Raw genomic sequence first — 27,978 nt, 5'->3', positions numbered from 1 at the left:
TATGAAACACAGAGACAAAAGATAATCATATTTATTTTGTATTTTTTTATTGGTACATTTTGTGGGGGGAAGCCTGGCTTCCCTTGGCATCCATGAATACACACTATTGTTTGGAGATTGGCTGCGCTTTAGAAGAGAGTGAGAGAAAGATGAGTGTGAGACAAATGGGGAGAGAGAGAATGTGTGTGTGCATTTGTGTGAGAGAACAACAGGGAGAGAAAGAGGAGGAAATGTCTCTGTGATGGATAGTTAGAAAGAGTATATAGCTTGTGGTTAAAAAATGTAAGGCCATCCCGGTGCGCAAACAGTTGGACATATCTCTCTTCAATTTATACCTCCTCTCAAAACACGGGTCCTTATTCTCCAACCTTCTCCAAAAGTGTGCATCTGCACAATCCCTATCATGCATTTCAAATAATTGAATTGGTGTTGGCATTAGCTGGAGGGAGTTTTCACCATTTTTAAATTCATGACACTGAGTGTGGAGAATCGGGACGCAACCTGTCCCATTCTCTGTTCTACTCCCACTGTCCAAAAACAATATTTTTCTAACTTATCTACCATTCTTACCCCTCCCCTTCTCTGCCCTCCCTGCCCAGGCACTCTCTATCACCCTCCGTATCCTCCTCATCCTCCTCCCTCCCCTCCTTCCTAGTGAGCCAGTGCCCATGGGGCCTCCCTGGGGGCAACACACCTGTGGCCCATGAGGGCCCCAGTTCCCCCTGCCGCCACGTCCAGGCAGAGAGGGCAGTGCATGAAAAATGGGCTGCCAGAGTCATATGTCAAATCCAGGAATGCCTCTGCTCTGCCTCTCCTTCTCTCTTTCCCTTTCTTCAAGATCTCTCTCAACTGAGAAATAACATACAATACATCATCTGCTTAATGGTTTCATTCCATTTTTCATTCCATTTCATTAGACACCTATATATTTTGGAGGCCCCTAAGTGTGTACTAGGCACTGACTGGTTGCAAGGCACTTGTCATCAGAAAGGCATAGGCCAGGGGATGCTAACCATGAAGTTCAGGCTGATACTGTATATACTCCCCACAGAGGGGTTTAAATTCCTTTCCCTCCATCTTATGGATATGAAATCGTATAAACAGTAGCCACAAGTTAGTGGCAAGTGCTGCACATAGATTAGATGAACTATCCTCGCTTAGTGATACGAGCAAGTAGATTCCAAAAGTAGAGAATTTAAAGGAATGGAATCTTTCACTATCACTCTTATCTTCTAAAACATGCAGGAATTCCTCGCTCCCGGACAGCAATTACTCACACCAGCTTGTGTAGGCCTAAGTTTGAAGGCTTCCGTGCGTGTAGGAGCATGTGTGTGAGTGTCTGTGTGGGTGCCTCTGTAAATGTGTGCTAGTTTATTAAGGAAAATTCCACCAATCATCATACCTGCTGTATTTCTGTATTTTGAAAGTTATATATCTTAACTTGATTGCTGACATGCAAAACATTTTGGGACTATATCAACAATGGACTAATGAAACAAATACCAAAATAGTTTTTGGGTGGAGTCTTCCTTTAAGGTTTTGTGTGTGCATGTGTGTGTTTCAACCATATAACAATGTGTAAATGCTTGTTTATGTGAGTGATCAACTCCAAAAGTCCACATTGTTAGACTATAATATTATGGAAGTACAATACTCAGGTGACACTACCCAATAAAGTTTTACAGTACTCAACAAACATGATTCTATATAAATCATTATACCCACTGATAATCCCATAATCGAATATGTACATATACATAAGATTATAATTGCCCTGATATAGGGTGGTTTAGGAAAGTCCCAGTATGTAGAGCCTTTATTAAGGTCATAGGTAATCTTCTCCTGTCTCAATGCTGCTCCAGTAGACGTTAACACAAGACAGCTTTATCAACTTACTCTCCCCAAAAATGTAAGGTGTGGTCTGTACCTAATGAACCATTAACCACTTTCAAGCAGTTTTTTACACTGTTTTTGTGAGTTCTGGTGAGTATTTATTATGGCAAATAAACTAAGGTAGGGATGGCACAAAACTGCCTCAATTATATGGCTCTTTTTTTACCCTGCACTCAGGTTGTGTGGTTACATCAAGACGTGTCAAATACATGTATCACAAACGTTTAAATACCTGAGGTGCGCTTGATTCAGCTTCACCCACATGCCTGAGGTGCAGAGTTTGCACTTTTTGGGACTATTCCAATGGTTTATAATTATAAGCGAAATGAAGCTCACCGCATTTGCCAAGTGTATTTGACTCATCCAAACACTCTAAACGACCTTCTTACATTGAACCCGCTCTCTGAAATAATAAAAATATCCTTGATGAAGATAAAAAGCTATTTTCAGACATAGCATTTGGACATATTACAGCCCTATAGCCCTTCAGCCTTACACAAACCTTGCTGTAGAAACCTAGCTACCATCCATACCAATGCCCAGACTGCCTGGCAACAGGCTACCATCCCCAAACTGTGGGGCTTTACCTTTTTTGCCAGAGATTTACCGGCATTCACACGAGGCAGAGGAACAAAGAGACTATCTGTCAGACAGACAGAGAGGCCCATGCAGAGACAGACAAATAGAGAGAGATAGTTGGCTCAGTGTACTGGAGATGTGCTGTTCTCTTGAAACAGAAGCATGGTTCCAGTTGGGAAGGTGAGTAATAGTCTCTTGGCACACTGGTTATTTTCTTAAGGTAGCCCCACAGAAGGGTAGCTAGTTAAACACACCAGGCAGGAGCAACTGATGCAAGATCTCTTGATCACTCTTGATAACTCTGGGTCACTCAGGATCTCTAAAGGGGAGGTTGGTGATCTGGAATCAGCCCATGGATCTCCTGGATCAATCATATATGCAGGGCTGGAGGCGAAAGAGAGCTGAAGCGAAAGGGAGCTACATGGGGATGGCCTGTATCGCTGGTACAGGAGCTTGAGTTTTTCAGGAATAGGTCTGCTGAGGACACATCTTTCATGTTGTGTATATACATTGTGTGTGTGTCCGTGTGCGTGCATGCGTGCGTGTGTGTGCATGTGTGTCTGTCTAGGAGATATCTCGGAAACATGGCTTGGAAAGACGGAGGGATGACTATACTGTTGGCATGGTAATATAAAGAGGGCAGGGGATGTGCAGGAGCAAAGGATGAGATGGATGCGATTAAGATGCTTGCTCCACAGTGATTCCAGTAGCAGAAGGTATGGGAGCTTTCACCTCCACCGGGCTCTCCTGCTCCTCCTCTTCGTCATCCTCCTCTTCCTCATCTCCAATATCCTCATCATGCTCCGGGACAGCGAGCCCCGCCGGACGATCAGTGGTCAGGTGACCCTCCAGGCTCCCTGCTTCTCCATTGAAGGTCAGCTTGGCGTCTACGCTCCCAGTGCTAGAGGGACTAGCCAGCTCCTCTCCTCCCTCCACACCCAGCCCTTCCTGGTAATGCACCTCGGCCAGGGGCAGATCCCCATCCATGCTTCCCAGGGGAGGGATATCCACGTGGGCATGCCCGCTAGGCGAGCCTCCGGGCTGGGTTGAGTCCTCCCCTTCGCCACGCATCTTCTTCACATTGAACGTCATGGGCGACACCTTGAAGGAGGAACTCTTGGAGGCAGGGCTCTTTGGGTGGTTTGGTGTGAAGCTCTTCTTGATCTTCTCGCGGCTCGCTGTCGGCACAATCTTGGTACTGATCTTGCTCATCTTTTTCTCGATGCTCTGGCGTGAGAAAGCCTTCTTCAGGCTGTCCACCTTCTTCAGGCTGGAGCGCTTCAGCCGGTCTGCTCTGGATCTTTCAATGGAGGGCCGGGTTGCTCCCAGACCCAGCGTTGCCTCTTCCTCCAGGGCTTCGTCTTCCTCGTGGTGACCCACAGCATCATCGTCGGAGGAGGACAAGCTGATGGTATGGAGACCCTCCTCCTGGGAGCGGTTGGCGTCTGTGCCGGCGACGGATGGGGCAGGCGCCGCAGGGGCGTTGTCCTCCAGCTGGCTGGCCTGGGGGGTCTTGGGGGAGTCCTTGATGAACACGCTGGAGGGGATCTCGTTGTCTTCCTGAAATACAGATGGGAGAGTGAGGATTAGGAAGGTGGTAATGTGAAGGAATGGGATGATCACTTGAACCAAGCCTTAGGGCATGACTTATTAATAAAGTGGATTAACACAAAACCATGCACACTATAATTGTTTTTGATTGTCAAATATAAGTATCAGCATTAAAACATATGTACACACTGTATATCAATAGCATCTATAATTTAGTTTAATTTACATAAATCAAACCGTGCATGTGCACTGCAATAATGAGCAGTATACAGTCCATCTCCAACCCTCTTCCAGAACAAATAGTTCCTACGTAATCGCAAAATTTGAAAAATTACATGTATACCATTTTTATGCTGCTATTTTTAAATTAAACTCTCATGGGAATATTTGTAACCACACATGCACATAATCCACGCAAAAATTAAATTAATTTCACCGTACATCATTTGCCGCTGTATACTTTGGCAGCCATTAACGAATGTCAAGGTTCAAGTGTGTAACAGTTTTGGACATGTTGTGCACATCTTTTTCAGTAAGAGCTGACCCTGAAAGAAACCAGTCTCCACATGTTTCTTTTCTCTACTCCTGCAGACATCTGAGGAATTCCTACCTGTTTCTCTGCATGAGTCTCCCCCTCCCTCCTCTATTCCTTCACTCTCTCCAGCCATGAAAAAATGAATTGCTATATTGAGAAAAAGGGAGTGTTAAAAAGAGAGGGTAGTTGAATCTCCTGAGGTATCTAAATTACTTTGTTTGTTTGTCTTCTCTTCTCTCACCTCCTTCTTCCTCCCCTCATTCTATGCGCCTCCATCTCCCTATTTTTCTCTCTCCTTTTCTCTCTCTATCCCTTTATACACACAAACACACACGCACACACACACCTCCTCCACATATATTATAGGTAAGCAGCTACAGTATATCCCAAAATGATAGTTGGTGGTTTGTCATCTGACAGCTTCCAGAGCATTAGGTACTCAAAAGTACCAGTTACAGGTACCAACCACACCCATTGATAAATGTCAATGCTGATGTGAAAGTAGGTAGGGTTAAGGTTTGGGATACGGTTAAAACAGAAAATAAATAGAAATAAAAAGAAGTGCCTAGCACTGGGATTGAACCCATGAGCTTCAAAACCATAGCCCACACTTTAAACCCTTTGTCTATCCCATCTACAATGCCCTAGCAAGCCTACTAGATACTAATAGGCGCTCGCTTTGCCCTAGTGAACAGTATTGAAATGCATGCATGCACAAGACATCTCCCAATGTCCTGGGGATCTGGACAAACGTCTAACACTGTAGTTGATCTGGTGGGACCTGGCTGCTTTTTGTTTGCATGCATCTATCTCTTCACAAGTTCACTCAGGGCTCAAGATATGCCAACGTAACTTGAACTTCTACGAAAATCATGCAATTATGTCAAAAGTGGATTTACGCAAAAGTTTGAGTAAGTCAGGATTCAGTAAATGACCCAGAGTGGAAAGTAAGCGTGTATGGTGTGTGTGTAAAGTGGTTATATTGGAAAGCCCCAAACTATCTTTGAGAAATGAATCTCCTTTATATTTACTGTGTGAGTGTGTGTTTCCGCTCAAGCGCACGCATGCGCATGTGTGTAAGTATACAAAACTATGAGTATATGTGCCCTCCATCATTTATTACACAGCATGGAAGAATGCTGGAAGCTATAGGAAGGATGCCACACATTGCTTTTCTGACCCTGCCATTTTTTAATAGGTTGTCCTTAGTGTCTAGTTAGGGACCAACCAGAAGGACAGGAACAGCCCTCCCCCATCAATCACTCACTAACTCACCACCAAATGCACACCCTTTCAGGAAAGAACATTATTCTTGACAGACTAAAGGCCCTCTCTTTTTTATTGAGGTGGTGACTGTGACACATTGATGTATTATTTAAGTGTATTGAATTACATAAAACACAAGTATGTTAATGTAGCATGTTACTTTGAAGAAAAAATAACCTGGGTCATGTTCATTAGGGCATGCAACTTAAAATGCTTTAAAATGCTGTGCAAAGGAAAGTCCAGGTATTCACTTGCTGGTTCAGTCTGTTCGCTTCCATTTCGGGCCTAATGAAAGTCTATGGAAATAAACATTGCTTTGAAATCCATTAAATACATTGTGGAGCATACAGGAACGCCGGTGTGCTGGAATTTTTGTCAAACATTGATATTTCTCCTCTTTGCACCTGGATGACCACCAAGTCTAGGTCCAAAAGGCTCCTTAACAGCTTCTACCCCAAAGCCATAAGACTGCTGAACAACTAATCAAATGGCCACCCGGACTATTTACATTGACGCAAAGTAAACAACCAATAATCATACATCACCAGCCTTAACTAAATATATGAAATGCCACTTCACCGTGAAATACCATATTAACCTGCAGATACCAGATACCCAGGACCTTATCTGAGCCACGTACTGCATGATTCACAGCTCAGGTGGAATCAGGCGGATTCCAAGCATGTGCAGCTTCTAGTGACAGTGGAGGTAAATCTGTCATCAGTGTTCTGTTCTTTTGAGTTCCTCAGGACTGAGAACAAAGCCTTATATTTAGAGGCTCCGGCTTAAAAGAAGTGCCTCTAAACGCTGCGCGGTTTCACAGTTTTACTAATTTATACATCATATGGATAGATCCATTTTATCAAAGCCTCCATTGACATGGTAATCAATATGACTGTTTATGTTGAACTCTGGTTTGAGGCAATGATTCTCACATGCACTTATGTGTATTTAATATGAATTAGGTAAATCAAGATTGACAGGATTCTCAGGCGTTCCAGGCACATTAACCTTATCCAAAATGTATTTATTGCACAGAAGAACAGCTGACCAATAGCATAGGTCAACTTTTGTACTATGACCGATAGTAGATTGACATAGGCTAGTGCTTTTGCTTTTCATTAGGCCTACTCATCTTGTTGGCTAACGAAAAGTAGGCTAAATGTGGATAGTTCTTCAATATGCGCCTCGGAATTTGATGAGAGGGACGAGCGCAGTTGCGCCCCCCCATGTGTCTGTCTTCATTCACTAATTTTGTATAGATTTTTTATTTAACCTTTATTTAAGTAGGCAAGTCAGTTAAAGAACAAATTCTTATTTTCAATGATGGCCTACACCGGCCAAATCCGGACGATGCTGGTCCAATTGTGCGCCGCGTATTGGACTCCCAATCACGGCCGGTTGTGATACAGCCTGGATTTGTAGCCTACTTCTTAGCTGAAATGGCTGTGAGACCCAATCATGTGACGAGCATTGGCTACATCAGACAGAGCCATGTGAGTGAGAGGTGCTTCAGAGCAGTGCAGCTGGGAGAAGGGAATTATAATTATTATATTCAGCCCAAGGGCACAACAGCCACATTGGCCACAAAAGGCTCTGATTTTTTTAAAGGGGCATTACGGTCACACAAGGGGGATGCCACTGCAAAATTCGAGACTTGGTGAGAATATTATCAAGTGCTTGTCAAATTGTGAATGAGAGACTGATGAAGTGTGTGCAGCTTTAGATTTTTTTCAAATCAACATTAGAGTCACATCATACAGCCTTAGAATGTATTCTAATCAAATACATAGCCCAACGTTCTTATCCTAACTAAACTTGAATAAATAACTCTAAATTAAGAATAAACAGTGCCTTAGGAAAGTATTCAGACCCTTGACTTTTTCCACATTGTGACCTGTTTCAGGAAACTAGGCGTATGTTGCGGGTCACTACTTCACAGGAGAGCAATTTGAATGTAAACTTTTTTTTTATTATCAAAATGCGTTTTTTTGACAGAAATTCCTTCTCGAATGTGTGAACATTCAGGTGCCTTAATAACAAACTTATATGCCATCTGTAAATACAAATAAAAAAAATAATTACGAGCCTAGTAGGTTTAGCCACAGAAAAAGTGGGGAAACTTCCCACTAGCCATGATTGGCTGAGATAATGAGTGGGCTGGACATGCCAAGAAATTAGTTTGGATTGGTTTGTCATATAGCATTCTTCTGTCTATTTGACCTGCTCAGTATTTCTAGGTAGTCCTGTCTAACGTGTTTTTTTTATGTATCGTGTATTGCTCTCCACTTTCTTGGGGGCCGAGTTTTGAAATCAGTGGAATTAGAGTATGATAGCTAAGGGATGGAGAAAACACCTGTTTCAGGATTATATCTTCAAACTAAGGGCAACCGTGGCATCCGTTACAGAGGGAGAAGTGTGCATCCATGTATACGAGGAAGATAGTTTGGCTAGCTACATTTTCAGATATTACACATTTCTAATTTTGTCAAAGTCATTTTCATTTTAAGTTAAAGTGAACTGTTAGCTAGCTAGCTAACATTAGCTGTCTGGCTCGCTAGCTAACGTTACGTGTATGATCTGTGTAGTAATATTATTTGTATCTCAGAGCCATTTGCTTTGCTAGTTATAGCCTAATAATAGCTAGCTAACATTGAACCTGGTTGGCAGATTCATGCAAGGTAGTAATGTCACGAGTTGGGATTATGGTTCATTGTTTAGCTATCTAGCTAGCTACGTGTCTTAACAAAAGACTCCACTATGTAAGTAACCATTTCAATAGAATGTTTCTGATGTCACTGCGACAACTATTGATAGACATAGCTGATAAATTCACTCTGGCTATCTAGTCTGATTTCAGAGCACTCTCGTCTGAGTGTGCCAGAACTCAGAATAACTGACAAATTTACAAACGCTTAACACCTGTTGAATATGGCCGGTGTCAATGAACGTTAGCAAAAAAACATCATTTAATTGTTGCCAGCAGCACAGTTGCAGTCACCAAAGCTCAAGATAACATAAAAACAACCTAACCAGCTCTGCTAGGGTGAGTAAAATGGTCAGTGAGCTGTTCTCTCATTTTTGCCTGGAAGTAGTTAGCAAGCTAGCCAACGTTAGCCAGGTAGCTTTGGTGCTTGACTGCTGTTGTTAGGACAGATTGCTCGGATCAACCCTACTCCTCAGCCTCACATGTGAATCCTAAAAGATATGGGTGGTGCTAAAGCTTAAGAGCATGCGAATGATGCTGAATGGGTGTTGCCAAAGAAGAGCTCTCCAGTAGGTGTAAAAATAAAATAAAATAAAAAAGGTGTACCAAACATTCAAAGGCCATTTTCTCAAAAGTGTGGTGAAAGTGTATCAACTTTCAAAGCAGAATTACTTTCCCATTGTTCCTCAACTAATGTAAAAAAAATAAAATTAATAGTTATTACATAAGACCGAATTGAGCCGGTCAGTCACATATGGCATAGCCATATCAGGGACAATAAAAAGGACAACTCAGAGTATGGTATTCTGTTATTCTGAAGTAGACTAAATTTTCTTCATATCATGTTTCTTTAGATCTGTCAAAAAATAAATAATGGATTTATTGTGATTGTGTATATTAAATTGATGTATTATACTTTTTAAAATGTAGTTGTTACAAAGGTCTGCATCAGTGGCTTGTAGGTTATGCGTGGAAGCCAGGAGATGCTGAATATGTTTATGTTAATTAACGTTAAATTACCGTGAGACCAGCAGGTATTTGCTTGACAATCACCGTCTGACAACATTTCATGACCGCCACAGCCCTAGCACCTCAGGGCACAGGTCTTGTTTCAACCAGACCTCACTGGGTTAACCTGTTCTCCCTCTTTCCTTCCTTCTTATCAACCATCCGCTCCCTTCCCTTCATTTCTACTTCCTGCAGTTGATGAAAAGAAGCAACTGTCCCCATTTCAGCTCAGAGATGACAAACATATCGAGTGCCACACCCATACTTATCCTTCCAACTGTAGCTGCAAATGCAAAATTGTATTAACATGTTCAGTGGTGACCCGTCATTCAGGGCAGGTGTGGCTGTTTAGCATGTTATTTTGGCATTAATACATGTCACATGTCATTTTGTAAACAATGTAAAAAAATAAATAATTGAGTTAATAAAGTTCCATGCAAACATGGTCTCGTTTTTGCTTTCTTGAGTAAGGCAGCTCCAAAATGCAGGTGTTTCAGCCTAGCTCAATGCTTTCTGTGGTGGGGGGGCCAGCGGAAAATATGGAGTGTAGGGGATGGTGATGTTCTCTAGTTGCGGTGTGATTGGCTCAGTGCTCTGTCACTCATGAGGACACTACGTCACTGCAAAATCTATAGGTAGAGCTTGAAAATTCAAGCCCCTTGGGTGCTGCCATAGATTTACATTAGAAGTGCCCATCCAAGAAGGCTCAATGTCACAGGCCACAGATAAAAGGATGTCAAATCACATTATATCTACCGTAGCTTTGATTGGAAGGAATCGGCAGTGCAAAGCAATCACTAGCCTGCTGTTCAATGGAGTCACTGTGTTGTCCAAGTCTGGGTTTAAGGGTCTGTTTTCCAAGCTTAAAAGGATAAACATTCAACACGATGGGCCAGAAAAGGTTGAATACATTACCCATGCTCTCAATCCAGCATGACTTCTGCTGTGTTCAAAACAACTGGAAACTTGGAAGTGGGAAATCTCAGACTACAGTGAGTTCAAGACGACTGGGAACATGGAAAAAAATGAGCTCCGACTGGGAAATATATTTTGAACGGTCATCCAAGTTGGGAACTCGGACCACCTTCTAGAGCTCCGACATGAAGATCACTGATGTCCTGATTCAACCTTGTTTTTGTTCAGTGTTCACAGTTGTCTTGAAAATACCATGAATCCAGAGAATGCCAGACCTTGATGACAAAGTTTGATTACAACATTTGCCCACGAAGGACTGCCACGCCACCTTGCTGTTCAAGTCAGCACAGCACAAGGTGAGTCCAAAAATAGCTTGTATGCTGCTGCATAATGATGTAATATGCCAGGGAGAAATGTATACTGTAGCTAAGAAAGTCATTCTAAGTGTATGTTGTGTAGTAAGCTGTTAGTATTCCATGTGCCTAATTTGGTCATTTTCCCCGCCTAACTGATTCTACTGTTCTGACTTGGTGGTGCACATGTAGCCAATGGCCTGTTTTAGAGAAATGGCTTCATTGAATTTTCTAAGCGCTTTCATTGTCTGCTTATATGTACCTTTTATTTATCCTATGGTTCTGACTTGGTGTACAGGGAGAACACTGTAAGAAAGGCCCATGTTCTGAATTCTGTCGCTGTACATTTCAAAAGTGCTGAACAAATCGTTATATTAACTACATCTTTCCTAGCTCGCTCATTGTCTTAATCAAAACGATGGATTGCCTCTAATCTTCTCGTTGTCCCCTCATGCCATAGCTTGTACATCTCAATTGTCAGTAGAAACCACATTTGTTTAAGCAAGTCAGCCATATCAGCTACAGTATGTTTTTTTAAAAGGCAGTAAATGAGGCTGAATGAACTGTTTCGCTGCCAGACAAGGCTTCATTGATAGCCAGGTGTAGAAGTGGTAAGAATTCACTCCATGGTGCTGAAAAGATAACTCTGCTGTTGGGACAGATTTATGTAGGCCCTAACAGCTTTTGGGCACCGTTTGTCTTTCGTTATAGTGCAATTAATATATGTTTTAGTGTTGTGTTGTGGCTTTGATGGCAAGCATCAACAAAAAAAATTGAGGAGTGTGCCCCATCAAGATTTACATGCTAAAATCACTGCTGAACATGCTTGAGAGGGAATTTAATGCTTGAGAAGGAATTCAATTATGAATAACTAGCTTGTTTTAACAGCCTTCTGTATAAACAGATGTAAGGCATTGACATAAGGTATGTAAATGATAACAGGAACCCATTTATTATTGATGTGACCTTATAGTGAGTGGTATGTTGATCTACCTGTGCAGTGTGTGTGTCCATTTGTGAGGCTGTGCGTGTATTCAAACACATCATTGGACCTCACACTATGACCCAGTATCCATTGGGACCTATTGTAATTAGAGCGTTTAAACTGGGACTCTCAACTCATTAGTGGATCTTTTTTTATTTAACCTTTATTTAACTAGGCAAGTCAGTTAAGAAGAAATTCTTATTTGCAATGATGGCCTACCCCGGCCAAACCTGGACGACACTCGGCCAATTGTGCACCACCCTATGGGACTCCCAATCATGGCCGGATGTGATACAGCCTAGATTCAAACCAGGGACTGTAGTGACGCCTCTTGCACTGAGATGCAGTGCCTTAGACCGCTGCGCCACTCAGGAGCCCTACAATAATTCTGTGTGTGTCATTTACATTTTTTCTTTTTTTTCTTTTTTCTTTAACCTTTATTTAACTAGGCAAGTCAGTTTAAGAACAAATTCTTATTTACAATGACGGCCTACACGATCATTGAGATGCTTTTGCTTCATTAATCTAAACTTAATTGTTCAATTGTGCAGGTATTTGCTCCAACCCTGATCCAACAAACCTGCTTATATTAACTAAACTTTGTTTGAGCAGAGCTGGAAAGGTCCCCTGAGATAGACAGACCAGCTACTCTGAGTTGATGAAGGGGGCAATGTAAGCCAATCCTGCAGACTATTTATGTTCTTTAGAAGAAGTATGGGTGTGGCACGATAGTGTCATCACTGGCTTGATGAGATCAGCAACGAGTCTGGCAACAGCGATACAGTGACACAACAACAACAAAAATATTTTGTATCTCAAGTCATTCAAGAGGCACGCTTAAAGTACTTTCTTTCCTCTATTACGTGTGTGTGGGTGTTTGCCTGTGCATATGTCTGTGTATGCATGTGTGTATTCTCGGGATTGCATTATCCGCCTAGCTCATCTAGCCTACCGGTGTATTAACTGTCATATCTCTAGGGTAATACATTAGCTTAACATTTCCCTTACCCAGATTTCATAGCCTACATTTAAAACAAAGCCCTGTCTCTACAACATCAAACCACATGGAAACAAGCCATGAAACGAGGGTCTATCTGTCCTGAATGCTTTTTTGAGGGACTGCCAAATGACACCCTATTCCATATTTAGTCAGGTGTGTATAGGGAATATAACACTATAGGGAACAGGGTGCCATTTGGGCCTCATAGACTTCATGTGGTCTCTATGGAGAACAGGTGTCTTTTCTGAGCACTCCACAAATCTACTAGGAGGTTGATTCCCGTGGGGCAGCGGTTGACACAGGTGGGTTGGCACAATGAGTCAGGTGCCAACTGGGGACTCCGTCAACGAGAGGGCACCACGTCACATCACTTACTTACCAACACACAGTGGCACATATACACACACACACACAGACACACTATTTCAGGAGAGAGGCATGGGAGGTGCTCAAAGGAAGGAGAAAGAAGACAACAGAGAAACTAAGACAAACTAAGTCTGAGTCCTCAGAGATACTTGGTTGATTGCCCTGTTATTGTGTGGCTTGAATGGATTGAGAGGAATAAGGCTCAATGCACATTCAAACAAACGTATTAACGCATCCTCTAAAGGGATGGACTCGACACACAACTTGGGCACAAACCAAGTCATCAAACTCATTTTGAACGCACTTCTTTTCTCTTCTCACTGTCTCTGTCTCTCTGTATTTATGTCACTCTCTTTTTTTCACCTTCCTCCATCTCAGTCCCTTCATTTCCACTTTATCTACACAGCCACCTCCTCCTACCCCTCCCGACATTAGTGTCATCACATCCCCTTGTCCTGGGAAAATAACAAACCTGGAGCCTCTTCCTTGAGCCTCTTTCCATGGAAATTTGACTTAATCTGCATGTGCTTTGATTAGCCTGCCGCAAAGCATTGTGGGATTCCACTGGGTAAACCCCAGTGTTACGTAACATTTATTCCCCCCGTGTCAACAGGGCCGTAGGAAGGAAGGAAATGGGTTTCTGTCGTTTGGCGTGTGGAGAGATCAGCCATGTGATTGGCCATTACCTTAGTACAACATACAGTACATTACCAGGGGAAAAGGGAAACAGGTTAACACACATGGGCACACACACTGGCAAAACAATGAACAGCGGAAACACACACATACCAGTACATGCAAGCAAGCACGCACACACACACAAAGACACACAGACAAACAGACACACACACTGGCAAAACAACCCCGTCACATGATGGTTTTCTGATTGAACAGCCAATATGAACTAAGGTAAAGACAGATTAGCATGTCTACTGAAGACAACTGTCATAGACTTGATATGAGGCATCCTAGGTGTTATATCACGCTCATGTCAGCATTGCGTAGTTTCATCATGCCTACCCATTAAGTGACCACACAGGAAGGCACAACAAGTTTCAGGGCCTCTTCCCCACCCCTACCGAATGGGACAAAAAAAAAAAGGCATGACTAAGCTTATGCAATTACAAAAATACAATGCCCAATTCAACTCCAACCTCAAGCTGCTAACGTGCTAACCAACTCAATGCCGGTGCATAGAGTGGCATCAAAGCATCCTGTTGACATGCCAAGCTATGGGATGCCTATGCTAATCTTGTTAGCCATTTTGCACATTGAACTTGTTCTGTTCTTAGCATTGTTTCAGGACAATGGCGTGGGCGTATATCATGGCCATTGTGTCGATATGCAGCTATGGAGATAATACACTTTTCTTTGTCAGAGTAGTTCTTGATTGTTGCTTTGTTTACTTGGTTTTTACTTGGAAACGTCTATGTGAGGTCAAAGGTCAAATCGAAGCAGAGAACTCCAAAAATTGTCTCGAGCCCTAGTTGGTTGGAATTAAAAACAGTAAAACTGGGCTATTGTTTTTGCTTTCCTCAGCCCCTAACTTTTGGACCTTGAGACTTTGTCCTGGGAGTGTGGATGAATGGCTGCCTGTGCCACGGTTCAAATGTCAAAGAGAAGCAAGATAACTCACATGAATCCCATCTGGATTGAGGCCACTGACAAATGACAATTGCTTTCTCTTTCCTAACTCTATGGCTTGGTTTGATCCCTTGCTGGTCTCCCCCAGTCACCACTTCTCCACCAATTAGATTCAGTGATCCCTTTTAGAAAAGTCACCACCTGCATGTGGAACATAACCAAATCGCTCGCCGTGTGTATGCATAAGAGTCATGACACACACACTTCTGGGAGTTATGGGTCTATAGGGACTCTTTTCCTTTACCATTAATGCAAAATAAAAAATTATATCTTGATACCTTAACTAAACTGTTGAATTCTAGCCCTCACAGCATACAAATGGACTTAACTTGGTCCAAAAGAAAGTATTATTTATGTATTTATTGAATAATACAATAGCTTGGGCTCGTTTCCATTACGCTTATACTGTCCCTTAGGTGATAATGTTTCAATAGAGAATTGAAAGCGCAACCAGAGATGGGCAGTATTTATTTTGCATGTATTTGAAATATGTATTTCAATAACTTCTGAGTATTTTGTAATTGGTATTAAATTGGGCTGAACTACAGTCCAATGTATTTTGTAACAAGATACTTTCGAGAGCTGTAATTGGTATTTTCAAAATACACATTTTTATAGACATTCACATTTTGTCGATCGTGATTGACTGGTCGATCTCCAAGGCATTCTTAGTCAATCGCCAAACATTTCTGTAAAAACCCAACACTAAAGCCTTGCGTTCCTATATTTCTAATTAGTCTCACGCTGTTGGGATTAGGTGCACCCAATTCAGCTGTCCTGTACGGCGGGTAGGGGAAGTGATCCCATTTTGAACCATTTCATGTGTCTGAAGGAACAAACTCTGCCATTATGACGTTTTTAGTTATGTTAAAAAAAATCTGAGTGGTAGATCTCGGGTTGCCTCTTGAATCAGAAAAGGTTGGTGACCACTCCTCTAAATACATGGCTCTGATAATACCCAGTTAGCTTTGTAGTTCATTTTAGTATAAACATTTACATTTTTGTCAGTTAGCAGACAGAGTGACTTGCTCAACAAAGGTAGATAAACAACAACATATCATAGTCATAGCAAGTCAAATGTTTCTGTAACTGTTACTGAGAATGTTTTTGCTGTTTGGGCTGGCTACTTGCACATTTATTTTTGTATTTTAAAATGCAAAATACATGCATTTTAAATACATTACAAAACTACATGCATTCTACAGTTTATTTTGATACATTGATCTTTATGGTATTTTGTACTTGTGTTTTCTAATTATATTTTGTCATTTATGCACATCCCTGAGTGCAACAAAGTAACCTGGGGTTGTCAAACCACCCATGCACACAAGGAATCATTGACAGCCATTGGCAGTATGCACAATGTCTTAGGAGACTGAAACAGTGAGACGCATATAGTTGTCAAACCTGAATTGGTGAAAGGCAAAAGAGCAGGACTCATGGTAAAAATAACTAACACTCCTCAAGAAAAATACATTAAAGAAGCCTCTCGCTCTCTCACTCTCAATTTCAATTGAAGGGTCTTTATTGGCATGGGAAACATATTTACATTGCCAAAGGAAATGAAATAGATAAACTAAATTGTAATAAACAATAAAAAAAAGAACAGTAAATACTTCATGTCAACCTCTCCTTGTGTTTCATTTTGTCTAATTGCCTTCACATACCCTTTTCTAGTCCTGAACTTTTCTTTTCAGCTCTTTAACTCTGTCCACCTCTCTCTGTTGTCTTTTTTTCTCTTTAACTGTCTATTTTCCACCTCTCTCTCTCCTTCCCTCTTTCTTTTTTTTGACTCTTCTCTCTCACCGTAGCCTGTTCAAAAAGAGGGAGATTAACAGAGGAATGAACCACAAAGGGAAATAACAAAGGGAGGAGCCACAGGGTAAACAAACATATTTGTTCATTTAAGTCTGCAGGTCTATCTGGCTCCACAGACAGGGACAGACATATTAGGTGTCATGACAGAAACAGGATCATGTTCAATAGACTAGGGCACGCAATTTTATTTAAATTTTTTTAAATTTTGCAACAGAAAATAAAAATTAGTGATAGTCCCTCACTGTTTCAGTCTGTTTTCTTCTGTTTGGTGCCTATGAACACAACACAGATGAGTGTTGGGATTCAAGGCCCACATTCATGTTGCGGTAGCTGTCACTGAACAAAACTCATCCATGCACATCGGGGGATAAGGAAACAAAAGGCTTTGTTGTTTGAGAGAGAGACAAAAACAAAATTATTGGAAGGAGAGGGTATTTGTACGTGGGCAAGCACGCACGCACACATGCACGCACACACACACAATTCATGGCTATACCCTCAGGACAGTTTTGGTCTTGTGCTTGGACCTGTGGAAATAGATTTGCTGTATAACATAGACGTGTAGAGTTTACTATACATACTTTGAATAACACATGTATTAACGTCTACACGATATCAACCTTGTAGATCATGGATATTAGAATGATATGAGAGTGTAATAGGGACTGTAACTGATTGGCAGGGCCTCAAGTTAGGTTTTTTTCTGTCACTTTGGTGCAATTTTCAAAAGTGTGTGGTACATGTTCACAACTCTTAGTACAAAACTCAAAACAGATCATCAAAAAGGCAGTTGTTGCAAATCTTCAAGCACATTTTCCGTTGACTAAGGACAACACCCAAAATCATAGTCTCTTTTTCACCAAACGTAATTAGTGTTTCATCAAGAAATACATGTTTCACATTACAATACATTCTCATATAAAGTAATTGCCTGTCACAATGCAATGGTCACGTTCATTTTGATATGATTGTCTTCTCATTTGTTAAAATACATTTTACTATTACTTAATCTGACTACTATTAAATGATAATCACTAAACCGTTTGGTCAACCTATTGATTTTAACCTGTTAGGGTATAGGGGGCAGTATTTTCACGGCTGGATAAAAAAATGTACCCGATTTAATCTGGTTACTACTCCTACCCAGTAACTACAATATGCATATACTTATTATATATGGATAGAAAACACCCTAAAGTTTCAAAAACTGTTTGAATGGTGTCTGTGAGTATAACAGAACTCATTTGGCAGGCAAAACCCTGAGACAGATTCTGACAGGAAGTGGATACCTGATGTGTTGAATTGACTTTAAGCCTATGCCATTGAAAAACAAAGGGGCTGAGGAATGTTTTGGCACTTCCTATTGCTTCCACAAGATGTCCCCAGTCTTTACAAAGTGTTTTGAGTCTTCTACTCTGAGATCTGACCGAAGAAGAGCCTTGGAACGGTGATGGCCCATTAGACACCTGGCGTGCGAGTTCATGTTGGGTACTCTCATTCCAAAACGTTTTAAAAGAGAACCCAATGGTCCGCCTTGAATTTAATTCATGTTCTGGTTAGAAAAGGCCCTAATGATTTATGCGATACAACGTTTGACATGTTTGAACGAACGTAAATATATTTTTTCCGTTCGTGAAGTGAAGTGAAGTCCGGCTGGCTTAGATCATGTGCTAACAACACGGAGCTTTTTGGACATAAATGATGAGCTTTTTTGAACAAAACGACATTCGTTATGGACCTGGGATTCCTGGAAGTGACATCTGATGAAGAGAATCAAAAGGTAATGGATTATTTGCATAGCATTTTCGATTTTAGATCTCTCCAACATGGCGGTTAGTCTGTATCGCAATGCGTATTTTTCTGGGCGCAGTGCTCAGATTATTGAAAAGTGTGATTGCCCAGTAAGGTTATTTTTAAATCTGACAAGTCGATTGCGTTCAAGAGATGTAAATCTATAATTCTTTGAATGACAATATAATATTTTACCAATGTTTTCTAATATTAATTCATTATTTTGTTGCAATGACTTGACTGACGGTTATTGGAGGGAAACGATTTCCTGAACATCAACGCCATAGTAAAACGCTGTTTTTGGATATAAATATGAACTTGATAGAACTAAAAATGCATGCATTGTCTAACATAATGTCCTAGGAGTGTCATCTGATGGAGATTGTAAAAGGTTAGTGCATAATTTTAGCTGATTTTATGGTTTTGGTGACGCCTGTCTTTGAATTGACAATACAGTACACACAGCTATTGTCAATGTACTCTCCTAACATAACCTTACTTTATGCTTTTGCCGTAAAACCTTTTTGAAATCGGACAACGTGGTTAGATTAAGGAGATGCTTATCTTTCAAAGGGTGTCAGATAGTTGTATGTTTGAAAAACTTGAATTTTGACATTTATTAGGTTTCAAATTTGCCGCTCTTGAAATGCACCTGCTGTTGATAGGGTGCGCCACGGGTGGCACGCTAACGTCCCACATAGCCCCAAGAATTAAGCTGGTTTCTCTACTACAGATTTTCAGAACTACAGTACATACTGAAAATGTATGTCTGTAAAGTAGAAAAATAAATTATGATATATATACTGTAATGTACTATTAAGATGATGACTATTATGATTTTATTTTACACCTCTTTGGGCTAGACGTGCCGCTAGTGGCACACCTCGACAACGTCCGGTGAAATTGCAGAGCGCGAAATTCAAAATACAAAAATTGTAATATTAACCTCCCTGGGCGCATGCGTCCCACCCTAGTCAACAGCCAGTGGAATCGCATGGCGCGAAATACAAATACGTACAACATTTTTGTAACTTCAATTTCTCAAACATATGACTATTTTACACCATTTTAAAGACAAGACTCTCGTTAATCTAACCACATTGTCCGATTTCAAGAAGGCTTTACAGTGAAAGCAAAACATTAGATTATGTCAGGAGAATACCCTGCCAAAAATAATCACACAGCCATTTTCAAAGCAAGCATATATGTCACAAAAACCAAAACCACAGCTAAATGCAGCACTAACCTTTGATGATCTTCATCAGATGACACTCCTAGGACATTATGTTATACAATACATGGATGTTTTGTTCCATCAAGTTCATATTTATATCAAAAACCAGCTTTTTACATTAGCATGTGATGTTCAGAACTAGCATACCCACTGAAAACTTCCGGTGAATTTACTAAATTACTCACGATAAACGTTCACAAAATACACAACAATTATTTTAAGAATTATAGATACAGAACTCCTTTATGCAATCGCTGTGTCAGATTTTAAAATAGCTTTTTGGCAAAAGCACATTTTGCAATATTCTGAGTACATAGCTCAGCCATCACGGCTAGCTATTTTGACACCCACAAAGTTTGGGACTCACTAAACTCAGAATTACTATTAGAAAAATTGGATTACCTTTGCTGTTCTTCGTCAGAATGCACTCCCAGGACTTCTACTTCAACAACAAATGTTGTTTTGGTTCCAAATAATCCATAGTTATATTCAAATAGCTCCGTTTTGTTCGTGCGTTCAGGTCACTATCCGAAGGATGACGCACGAGCGCATTTCGTGACAAAAAATTTCAAAATATTCCATTACCGTACTTAGAAGCAGGTCAAACGCTGTTTAAAATCAATTTTTATGCTATTTTTCTCGTAAAATAGCGATAATATTCCAACCGGGCAACGTTGTATTCATTCAGAGGCTGAAAGAAAAAAATGGAGAATTCTCGTGAACGCGCATCTCAGTCTCACTGTCCCCAGGCTGACCACTCACAAACTCTCCTGCTGTTCTTCGCCCAGAGACAGCAGACAACCCATTCCACTTTCTGGCGGCTTTAGAGAGCCAATGGGAGCCTTAGAAAGTGTCACGTTACAGCACAGATGCTGTATTTTCGATAGAGATGCAACAGAAGGACAACAAATTGTCAGGCAGGGCACTTCCTGTATGGAATCTTCTCAGGTTTTGGCCTGCCATATTCTGTTATACTCACAGACACCATTCTGTTATACTCACAGACACCATTCTGTTATACTCACAGACACCATTCAAACAGTTTTGAATCGTGGCTTTGCAGGCCCTGGCTGAAAAACATTAGCGCGTTTGGATAGTGGCCAGTCAGAGTACTATGAGACTGAGGCTCGTGCACGAGTCGACTCCATGTTTACTTTCTCTCTCTTTGAACGAAAACCACCATGGAAGAAATGGAAGAAAAAAAACTGTGCAAGGCAGCTAACTGGCTCTGCCTTATCCTGTATAAACAACTTCATTAAATAAACCCTAATACTGTGAAAATCGACGGTGGAGAGAGGAAGCAGGTACAGTAAGAACATTTAATAAACTACGGGCATGAAACAGGACAGGAACAGCATCTGGACAGGGGACAAAGTAACGACATCAATGCTGACACAGGAATGAAACCGAGGAAACAAACAGATAAAGGGGAGGCAATCAAATAATGATGGAGTTCAGGTGGGTCCAATGAGGCGCAGGTTCGCATAACGAAGGTGACAGGTGTGCGTAATGATAGGCAGTCTGGCGACCTCGAGCACCAGAGAGGGAGAGCGGGAGCAGGCGTGACAAATATAGGTGCTCACTCACTGCCACTAATGGTGACAAGCTTAGAGACCTTTGGTCATGAGTTCTGTGACAATGGCAGTAAAAAGTCTGTTAGCTTACAAAATTAAAACTGAATTAATTAATGAATTGAAGCTGACTACTGAATTCTTCAATTTGATGAGCTGCATTTTAAAATATATGATGCCAAAGTGTTTCCTTCTTACTTATAGAATGCAACGGTTCAAGTACAGTATGTTAGAACTTCTTGGGGCTATGTGGGACGTTAGCGTGCCACCCGTGGCGCACCCTATCAACAGCAGGTGCATTTCAAGAGCGGCAAATTTGAAACCAAATAAATGTCAAAATTCAAATTTCTCAAACATACAACTAACTTACAGCCTTTGAAAGATAAACATCTCCTTAATCTAACCACGTTGTCCGATTTCAAAAAGGTTTTACGGGGAAAGCATAAAGTTAGGTTATGTTAGGAGAGTACATTGATAATAGCTGTGTGTAATGCATTGTCGATTCAAAGACAGGCGTCACCAAAACCATAAAATCAGCTAAAATTATGCACTAACCTTTTACAATCTCCATCAGATGACACTCCTAGGACATTATGTTAGACAATGCATGCATTTTTAGTTCTATCAAGTTCATATTTATATCTAAAAACAGCGTTTTACTATGGCCTTGATGTTCAGGAAATCGTTTCCCTCCAATACCGGCAGTCAAGTCATGACAACAAAATAATTAATTAATATGAGAAAACATTGGTAAAATATTATATTGTCATTCAAAGAATTATAGATTTACATCTCTTGAACGCAATGGACTTGCCAGATTTAAAATTAACCTTACTGGGAAATCACACTTTGCAATAACCTGAGCACTGCGCCCAGAAAAATACGCATTGCGATACAGACTAACCGCCATGTTGGAGAGATCTAAAATCGAAAATACTATGTAAATAATCCATTACCTTTGATTCTCTTCATCAGATGTCACATCCAAAGAATCCCAGGTCCATAACGAATGTAGTTTTGTTCAAAAAAGCTCATCATTTATGTCCAAAAACCTGTTAGCACATGTAGCACGTGTTGTTAGCACATGATCTAAGCCAGCCGGACTTCACTTCACATCACGAACGGAAAAAATATATTTACGTTCGTTCAAACATGTCAAACGTTGTATCGCATAAATCATTAGGGCCTTTTTTAACCAGAACATGAATAAAATTCAAGGCGGACCATTGGGTTCTCTTTTAAAACGTTTCGGAATGGGAGTACCCACCATCAACTCGCGCGCAAGGTGTCTAATGGGCCATCACTGTTCCAAGGCTCTTATTCGGTCAGATCTCACTGTAGAAGACTAAAAATACTTTGTAAAGGCTGGGGACATCTTGTGGAAGCAATAGGAAGTGCCAAAACATTCCTCACCCCCTTTGTTTTTCAATGGTATAGGCTTAAAGTCAATTCAACACATCAGGTATCCACTTCCTGTCAGAATCTGTCTCAGGGTTTTGCCTGCCAAATGAGTTCTGTTATACTCACAGACACCATTCAAACAGTTTTTGAAACTTTAGGGTTTTTTCTATCCATATATAATAAGTATATGCATATTGTAGTTACTGGGTAGGATTAGTAACCAGATTAAATCGGGTACATTTTTTTATCCAGCCGTGAAAATACTGCCCCCTATACGCTAACAGGTTAAAAATACTAATGACTGTCATGTATACTCCCTCTCCGGCACTCGAGGTCACCAGCTGCTCATTATTATTGTCACGACTTCCTCTGAAGTCGGTCCCCCTCCTTGTTCGGGCGACGTTCGGCGGTCGACGTCACCGGTCTTCTAGCCATCGCCGATCCACCTTTAATTTTCCATTTGTTTTGTCTTGTCTTCCCACACACCTGGTTTCAATTCCATCAATTACATGTTGTGTATTTAACCCTCTGTTCACCCCATGTCCTTGTCCGATATTGTTTATTGTAAGTGCTTGTGCACGTTATGTCTGGTGTGCGTCGGGTTTTGTACCCATTTATTGATTGTTCTGTTTTCCAGTGGGATTTTATTATTAAACTGCGCCATTGGAAACACAGTTTTTGCTCTCCTGTGTCTGACTTCTCTGCCGCCAGTACGCACCCCTTACAATTATGCACACCTTTCACCATTGCTACGCACACCAGCACCTCATCAGACTGACCTGGACTCCATCACCTGCCTGATTACCTTCCCTACATATGTCAGTCCCTTTGGTTCTTTCCCTAGGCGTTATTGTTTCCGTTCCAGTGTTCATGTCTGTACGCTACTTGTGTTTCTTGTTTTGTTCTATGTTAATTTATTTATTAAAGCTTCCCTGAACTTGCTTCCCGACTCCCAGTGTACACGTTACAGAATAACGCCTCCCCAAAGGGATGCATCAGGGAGTTTTTTCTGTTTTTTTTGTTAGTGTAGGTGACGTCGGGTCCAGGTGTCGCTAACGGAGCAACCGGGGATGCCTCAGCTGGCTTGTCAGGCTTCCATGCCACAGCCGGCACATCAGGTTTACAAGACCCGGTTGGCCCATCAAGCGTCCGTTGCCGAGTCTACCGAGGAAGCCTCAGCTAGCTCGACAGGCTTCCATGCCTCAGCTGGCTTGACAGGTTCACAAGACTCGGTAAGCTTAGCAGGCTCCCATGCCTCAGCCGGCTTGTCAGGCTCCCATGCCTCAGCCGGCTCGTCAGGTTCCCGCGCATCAGCTGGCTCGACAGGTTCCGGTGCCTCAGCAGATTTTATTTATTAAAGATTCCCTGAACTTGCTTCCCGACTCCCAGTGTACACGTCACAATGACAGATAAAATGTGAAGAATCAAAGATCCCACAACTTCAGCCATGCGTTCTCTAGCACGAGTACACTGTAATACAAAATTGCTTGAGTCAAATGTGTTATAGAACGTCTTTCGACGAGGCTGTGTATTGTTTTAGTGATGCAGCATGTTTAGTTTGGGTATGAAGTGTTTTCTCATTCGATGCATTTGGATTTAAATGTGTTTTGATAATGTGTGTGATAGAAGGTCGTCACTGTTGTTGTCACTCCATGCCTCTCAATGATTAAATGTCCCATAAGCACTAATGAGCTCTCAGAGGACTTCCATTCCCATACCACCTTGCCAATCCTACCACTTATCTTGAAATTTGCACACATGCATGCACACATACGGACGCATGAACACAAACACACACAAACACACACCCACACACGCATGCATGCACACACAACAGATGCCTGCACACATGCATGTACGCATGCACGTGCACGCACCCTCCTGCACAAACACACACACACACACAAATATGCACTGCCCAGCAAAGTGTGTTACATACCACGATTGTGTTACTATCCCTGTTTCCCATTTTAATATAAATGAACGTTTACTCTCTTGCCAATCCAAGACCTTTCACCTCCCTGGAATCATCAACTTACTTTATCAAAAAACAGAAACTAGCACATGGCATTGAAATACTTCTCTTCCTTGGCTGGGAAGGGGAGAATATGGAGACAGGAAAAGCACTGGAGCACAAACACAAACAAACAATGGGCCAAATTACAGTAATTAAGGACTACAGTTTTCCCCGGCCTCGTTAAAGCTAGTTACGTAGAGAAAAGCAGCCGAGCGGCAGGGACCTGTCAGCCTATCCATTGCAGCGCTGGTCAGTGCTCCTTTGGCCCAGAGCGGTGGATATCTACTGAGCGCCCTTTGGAGTTGCATGGCGGCATTTCCACCTCGGGTGGCATGTACAGAGCAATGTGTGTTCTCAATTAATACGTGGAGAAATCCGTCCTTCATTTTCTAGGCCAGGAGCAAATAAGAGACAAAAAAGAGCTCAAGGGCGTGGAGTTAGAATTGAAATGCCTTATCGGTGAGTCGCGTTGTTTGTGACTCATAGAGTGTTCTTTGTAGAGGTGTGACAGAATGGCATCCTCTGATGGTTTCTGAGAATGGAGGAATAGCTGCACGTTCAAATGATAATGATAGGTGGTTTGTGGCGAGGCTGCTCACATGCTTAGGGTTAATTGGTTCAGAAACAGCCAGGGAGAGAAAAAGAGAGAGAGAGAGATTGACAAAGAGAGAGGATAACTGTAGAAAAACACTGAAATACACAGAAAGAACAACTATAGGAAATACTTGTGGATAATCAACTATAAAAGAACAACTATTAGACTAGAGTCTTGCAGTTTGAGCCAATGTGCAGTATTTGCACCTGTTGCTATTGATCAACAGCGGTAGTACCTGGGTAACCAGATAAGATCAGTTCCTAGGAGCTCTTAGGACTTAGCCTGTGTCAATATGGCTCACCCTTTTCCTAACTGAACACAAATCGAGCCCTATCCAATCATTAGAGAATATACTGGCCACACAATGATTCAGTATATTTGGTATAATGGAGCTAGGACTGAGCAAAGAGTAAGGTTGGGAAACACTATGCAAATACTATTAAAATCACCTGATCACACCTTTTATGTGTTGGCTGAGTTGGTAAGGGCGTGACACTAATAATGCTAAGGTTGTGGGTTCAATTCCTGCAGGGATCACAGTCACATATTACACTTGCATCCAAAACGACTTACAGTGCAGTTAGTTCATTCATGTTTATATTATACTATTATACATTTATTGTTATGTTATATATACAGTCACCTCCAAAATTATTGGCACCCTTGATAAAGACGAACTAAAAATATTGTATAAAATAAATACTTAGCTATATTGTATGCTCAGAAAATTGGGAAATGTCTATTTTATTTACACAATTACTCATACAAATATATTTTGTGTAACAAGTAATATATTTTTTAACCCCTACTGGTGTGCATTGCCAAAGACGTATAATGTAAATTTCTTCAGAGGAGGACAAGCAAGATAAAGTCACTCAATGTAAATGCATAAATCTAATTTAACTACATTTGAGAGCATTATGCATAATGGATGTTTGGTCTTGTAGACAGATCTAGAGAATTACCCTCTTTATACCACACGCACACACACGCACACACGCACACATGCACACACGCACACTCTCTCTCTCTCTCTCTCTCTCTCTCTCTCTCTCTCTCTCTCTCTCTTTCTCTCTCTCATATCCTATGGAGTTCTTCAAAACACCACTCCCTTTATACTGTGGTTACATTTTCCCACCATGAACTAGAGAGTGGGGCCGAAACTGTACACATAATTCTAAAAGATCTTAAAACACACCTTCTTAGCTTTGCTTTTCCTTAAGGTGCTTTTTAGTCATTCAGTTTTTATTGTTATTCTTTTGTTTGTTATCCTGTTATGTTTGTTGTGTTGTAAATATTACAATTTATTTTTTCATTGCGTTTTATGTTTTTTTCCTGTGAAGCACATTGCATTGCATTCCATGTCTGAAATGTGCTGTATTAATAAAGCTTCATTTGATTTGATGATCCTGCTTCTCCCTCTAACACACTTTCACACAGCTGCCAATGCCCATTGCAGCTACACAGAACACAAACATACAGTGTAGGCTGCACTTTTACATACCCTTGCATTAACTCCCAGTGTGCACACTAGCTTTCACGCATGCACGGACACACACACACACACACACACATACACACACACACACACACATACACACACACACACACACACACACACACACACACACACACACACACACACACACACACACACACACACACACACACACACACACACACACACAAACAAACAACTATACTTTCAACATTCTCACAAGCCTTTATAACATTCTGTTCTCCCGCTCACACAATTGACACATATGCACACAAACAAACAAATACTTTTAACACGGTTAACATTCTTCCCCCTTCTTTTTTCACAACCCCTACACAGATAATTAAAAAAATATCTCAATATTCTCTCACCCTCACACACTCACCTCCCCCTTCCCCATTATGCACCCCTACACATTCCTCGCATTTGCTTTTCCCTTATTCCCCTTACACAAAAGCTCATCCATCCAACCCATCCCTCCATCCGCCCCTCCATCCCTACCTGGAAGATGAGAACTTTGAAGTGGTTCCTCTTTAGCAGGTGTCCATGGTTGGCCTCCAGCCGCTTCACCTGTGACGCCTGCTTGTCCAGCCGCTCCCGCACCTCCTTCATGTGGGTGTTGACCTTGTGCGAGCGCTCCAGCAGCTTGTTCACGCTGTTGGATGTGCTGGTGTGGTTCTTGGAAAGGCGGGTCACGTCGCCCTGGACCCCCCGCACGGCACCCTCCAGGTCGGCCTGACGCAACTCCATGCGCCGCTGGTTCTCCTGCACTGCCTCCAGCATGTTGACCAGCTTGTCGAGTAGAGCCACCACTGTGATGGCGCTCACCTGGTCCCTGGCAGTGGGACTGGTGGGACTGGTGGGACTTCCAGGTCCGAGGCTCCCAGGGGTTTTCAAGCCCAGCCTGGAGAGGGTGTTGGTGGGGGACGAGGGAGCTGGGCTCGGGCTGAAGCTGGACACCAGGAGGTCCATGTTGTCTTGCTGTGCCTGGTACTGCTGGGGGTTGACCAAAATGCTGCTGCTGTTGCTGCTGCGCTCGGCGTGCGATGAGTCTTCTCCCATGGCCACAGGGTGGAGGGGTTAAATGTCCTCTTTTGAAGGGTTTAAGTAAGTTAGAGGGCTAGAAGTGGAGTGATAATGTGGGCTGACTTGTTCTGAGGTGTGAAGAGTCTCTGTCAGTTAGTTGACGTTGTTGTTGTTGCTCCAGAGAAGGACTGAGAAGAGAAGAGGGATTCTCTCCTCTTGGTTGTT

The 27,978-nt window shown here is 41.7% G+C and overlaps 1 protein-coding gene across 1 annotated transcript; it reads right to left on the bottom strand.

Moving 5' to 3' along the window:
• Nucleotides 1–30: 30 nt before the first annotated feature.
• On the bottom strand, nt 31–27,958 carry LOC115160618 (caveolae-associated protein 2). Its single transcript, XM_029710820.1, has 2 exons — nt 27,229–27,958; nt 31–4,032 (listed from the first exon to the last, which is right to left on the bottom strand). The coding sequence occupies exons 1-2, from the start codon at nt 27,787–27,789 to the stop codon at nt 3,151–3,153; spliced, it is 1,443 nt and encodes a 480-aa protein (XP_029566680.1). The 5' UTR covers nt 27,790–27,958; the 3' UTR covers nt 31–3,150.
• Between the last annotated feature and the right edge of the window lie 20 nt (nt 27,959–27,978).

Source organism: Salmo trutta, chromosome 24, assembly GCF_901001165.1.
Source record: "Salmo trutta chromosome 24, fSalTru1.1, whole genome shotgun sequence".
Taxonomy (NCBI): domain Eukaryota; kingdom Metazoa; phylum Chordata; class Actinopteri; order Salmoniformes; family Salmonidae; genus Salmo; species Salmo trutta.
The sequence above is the reverse complement of the archived record's forward strand: the minus strand, read 5'-3'. Positions and strand labels throughout refer to the sequence as shown.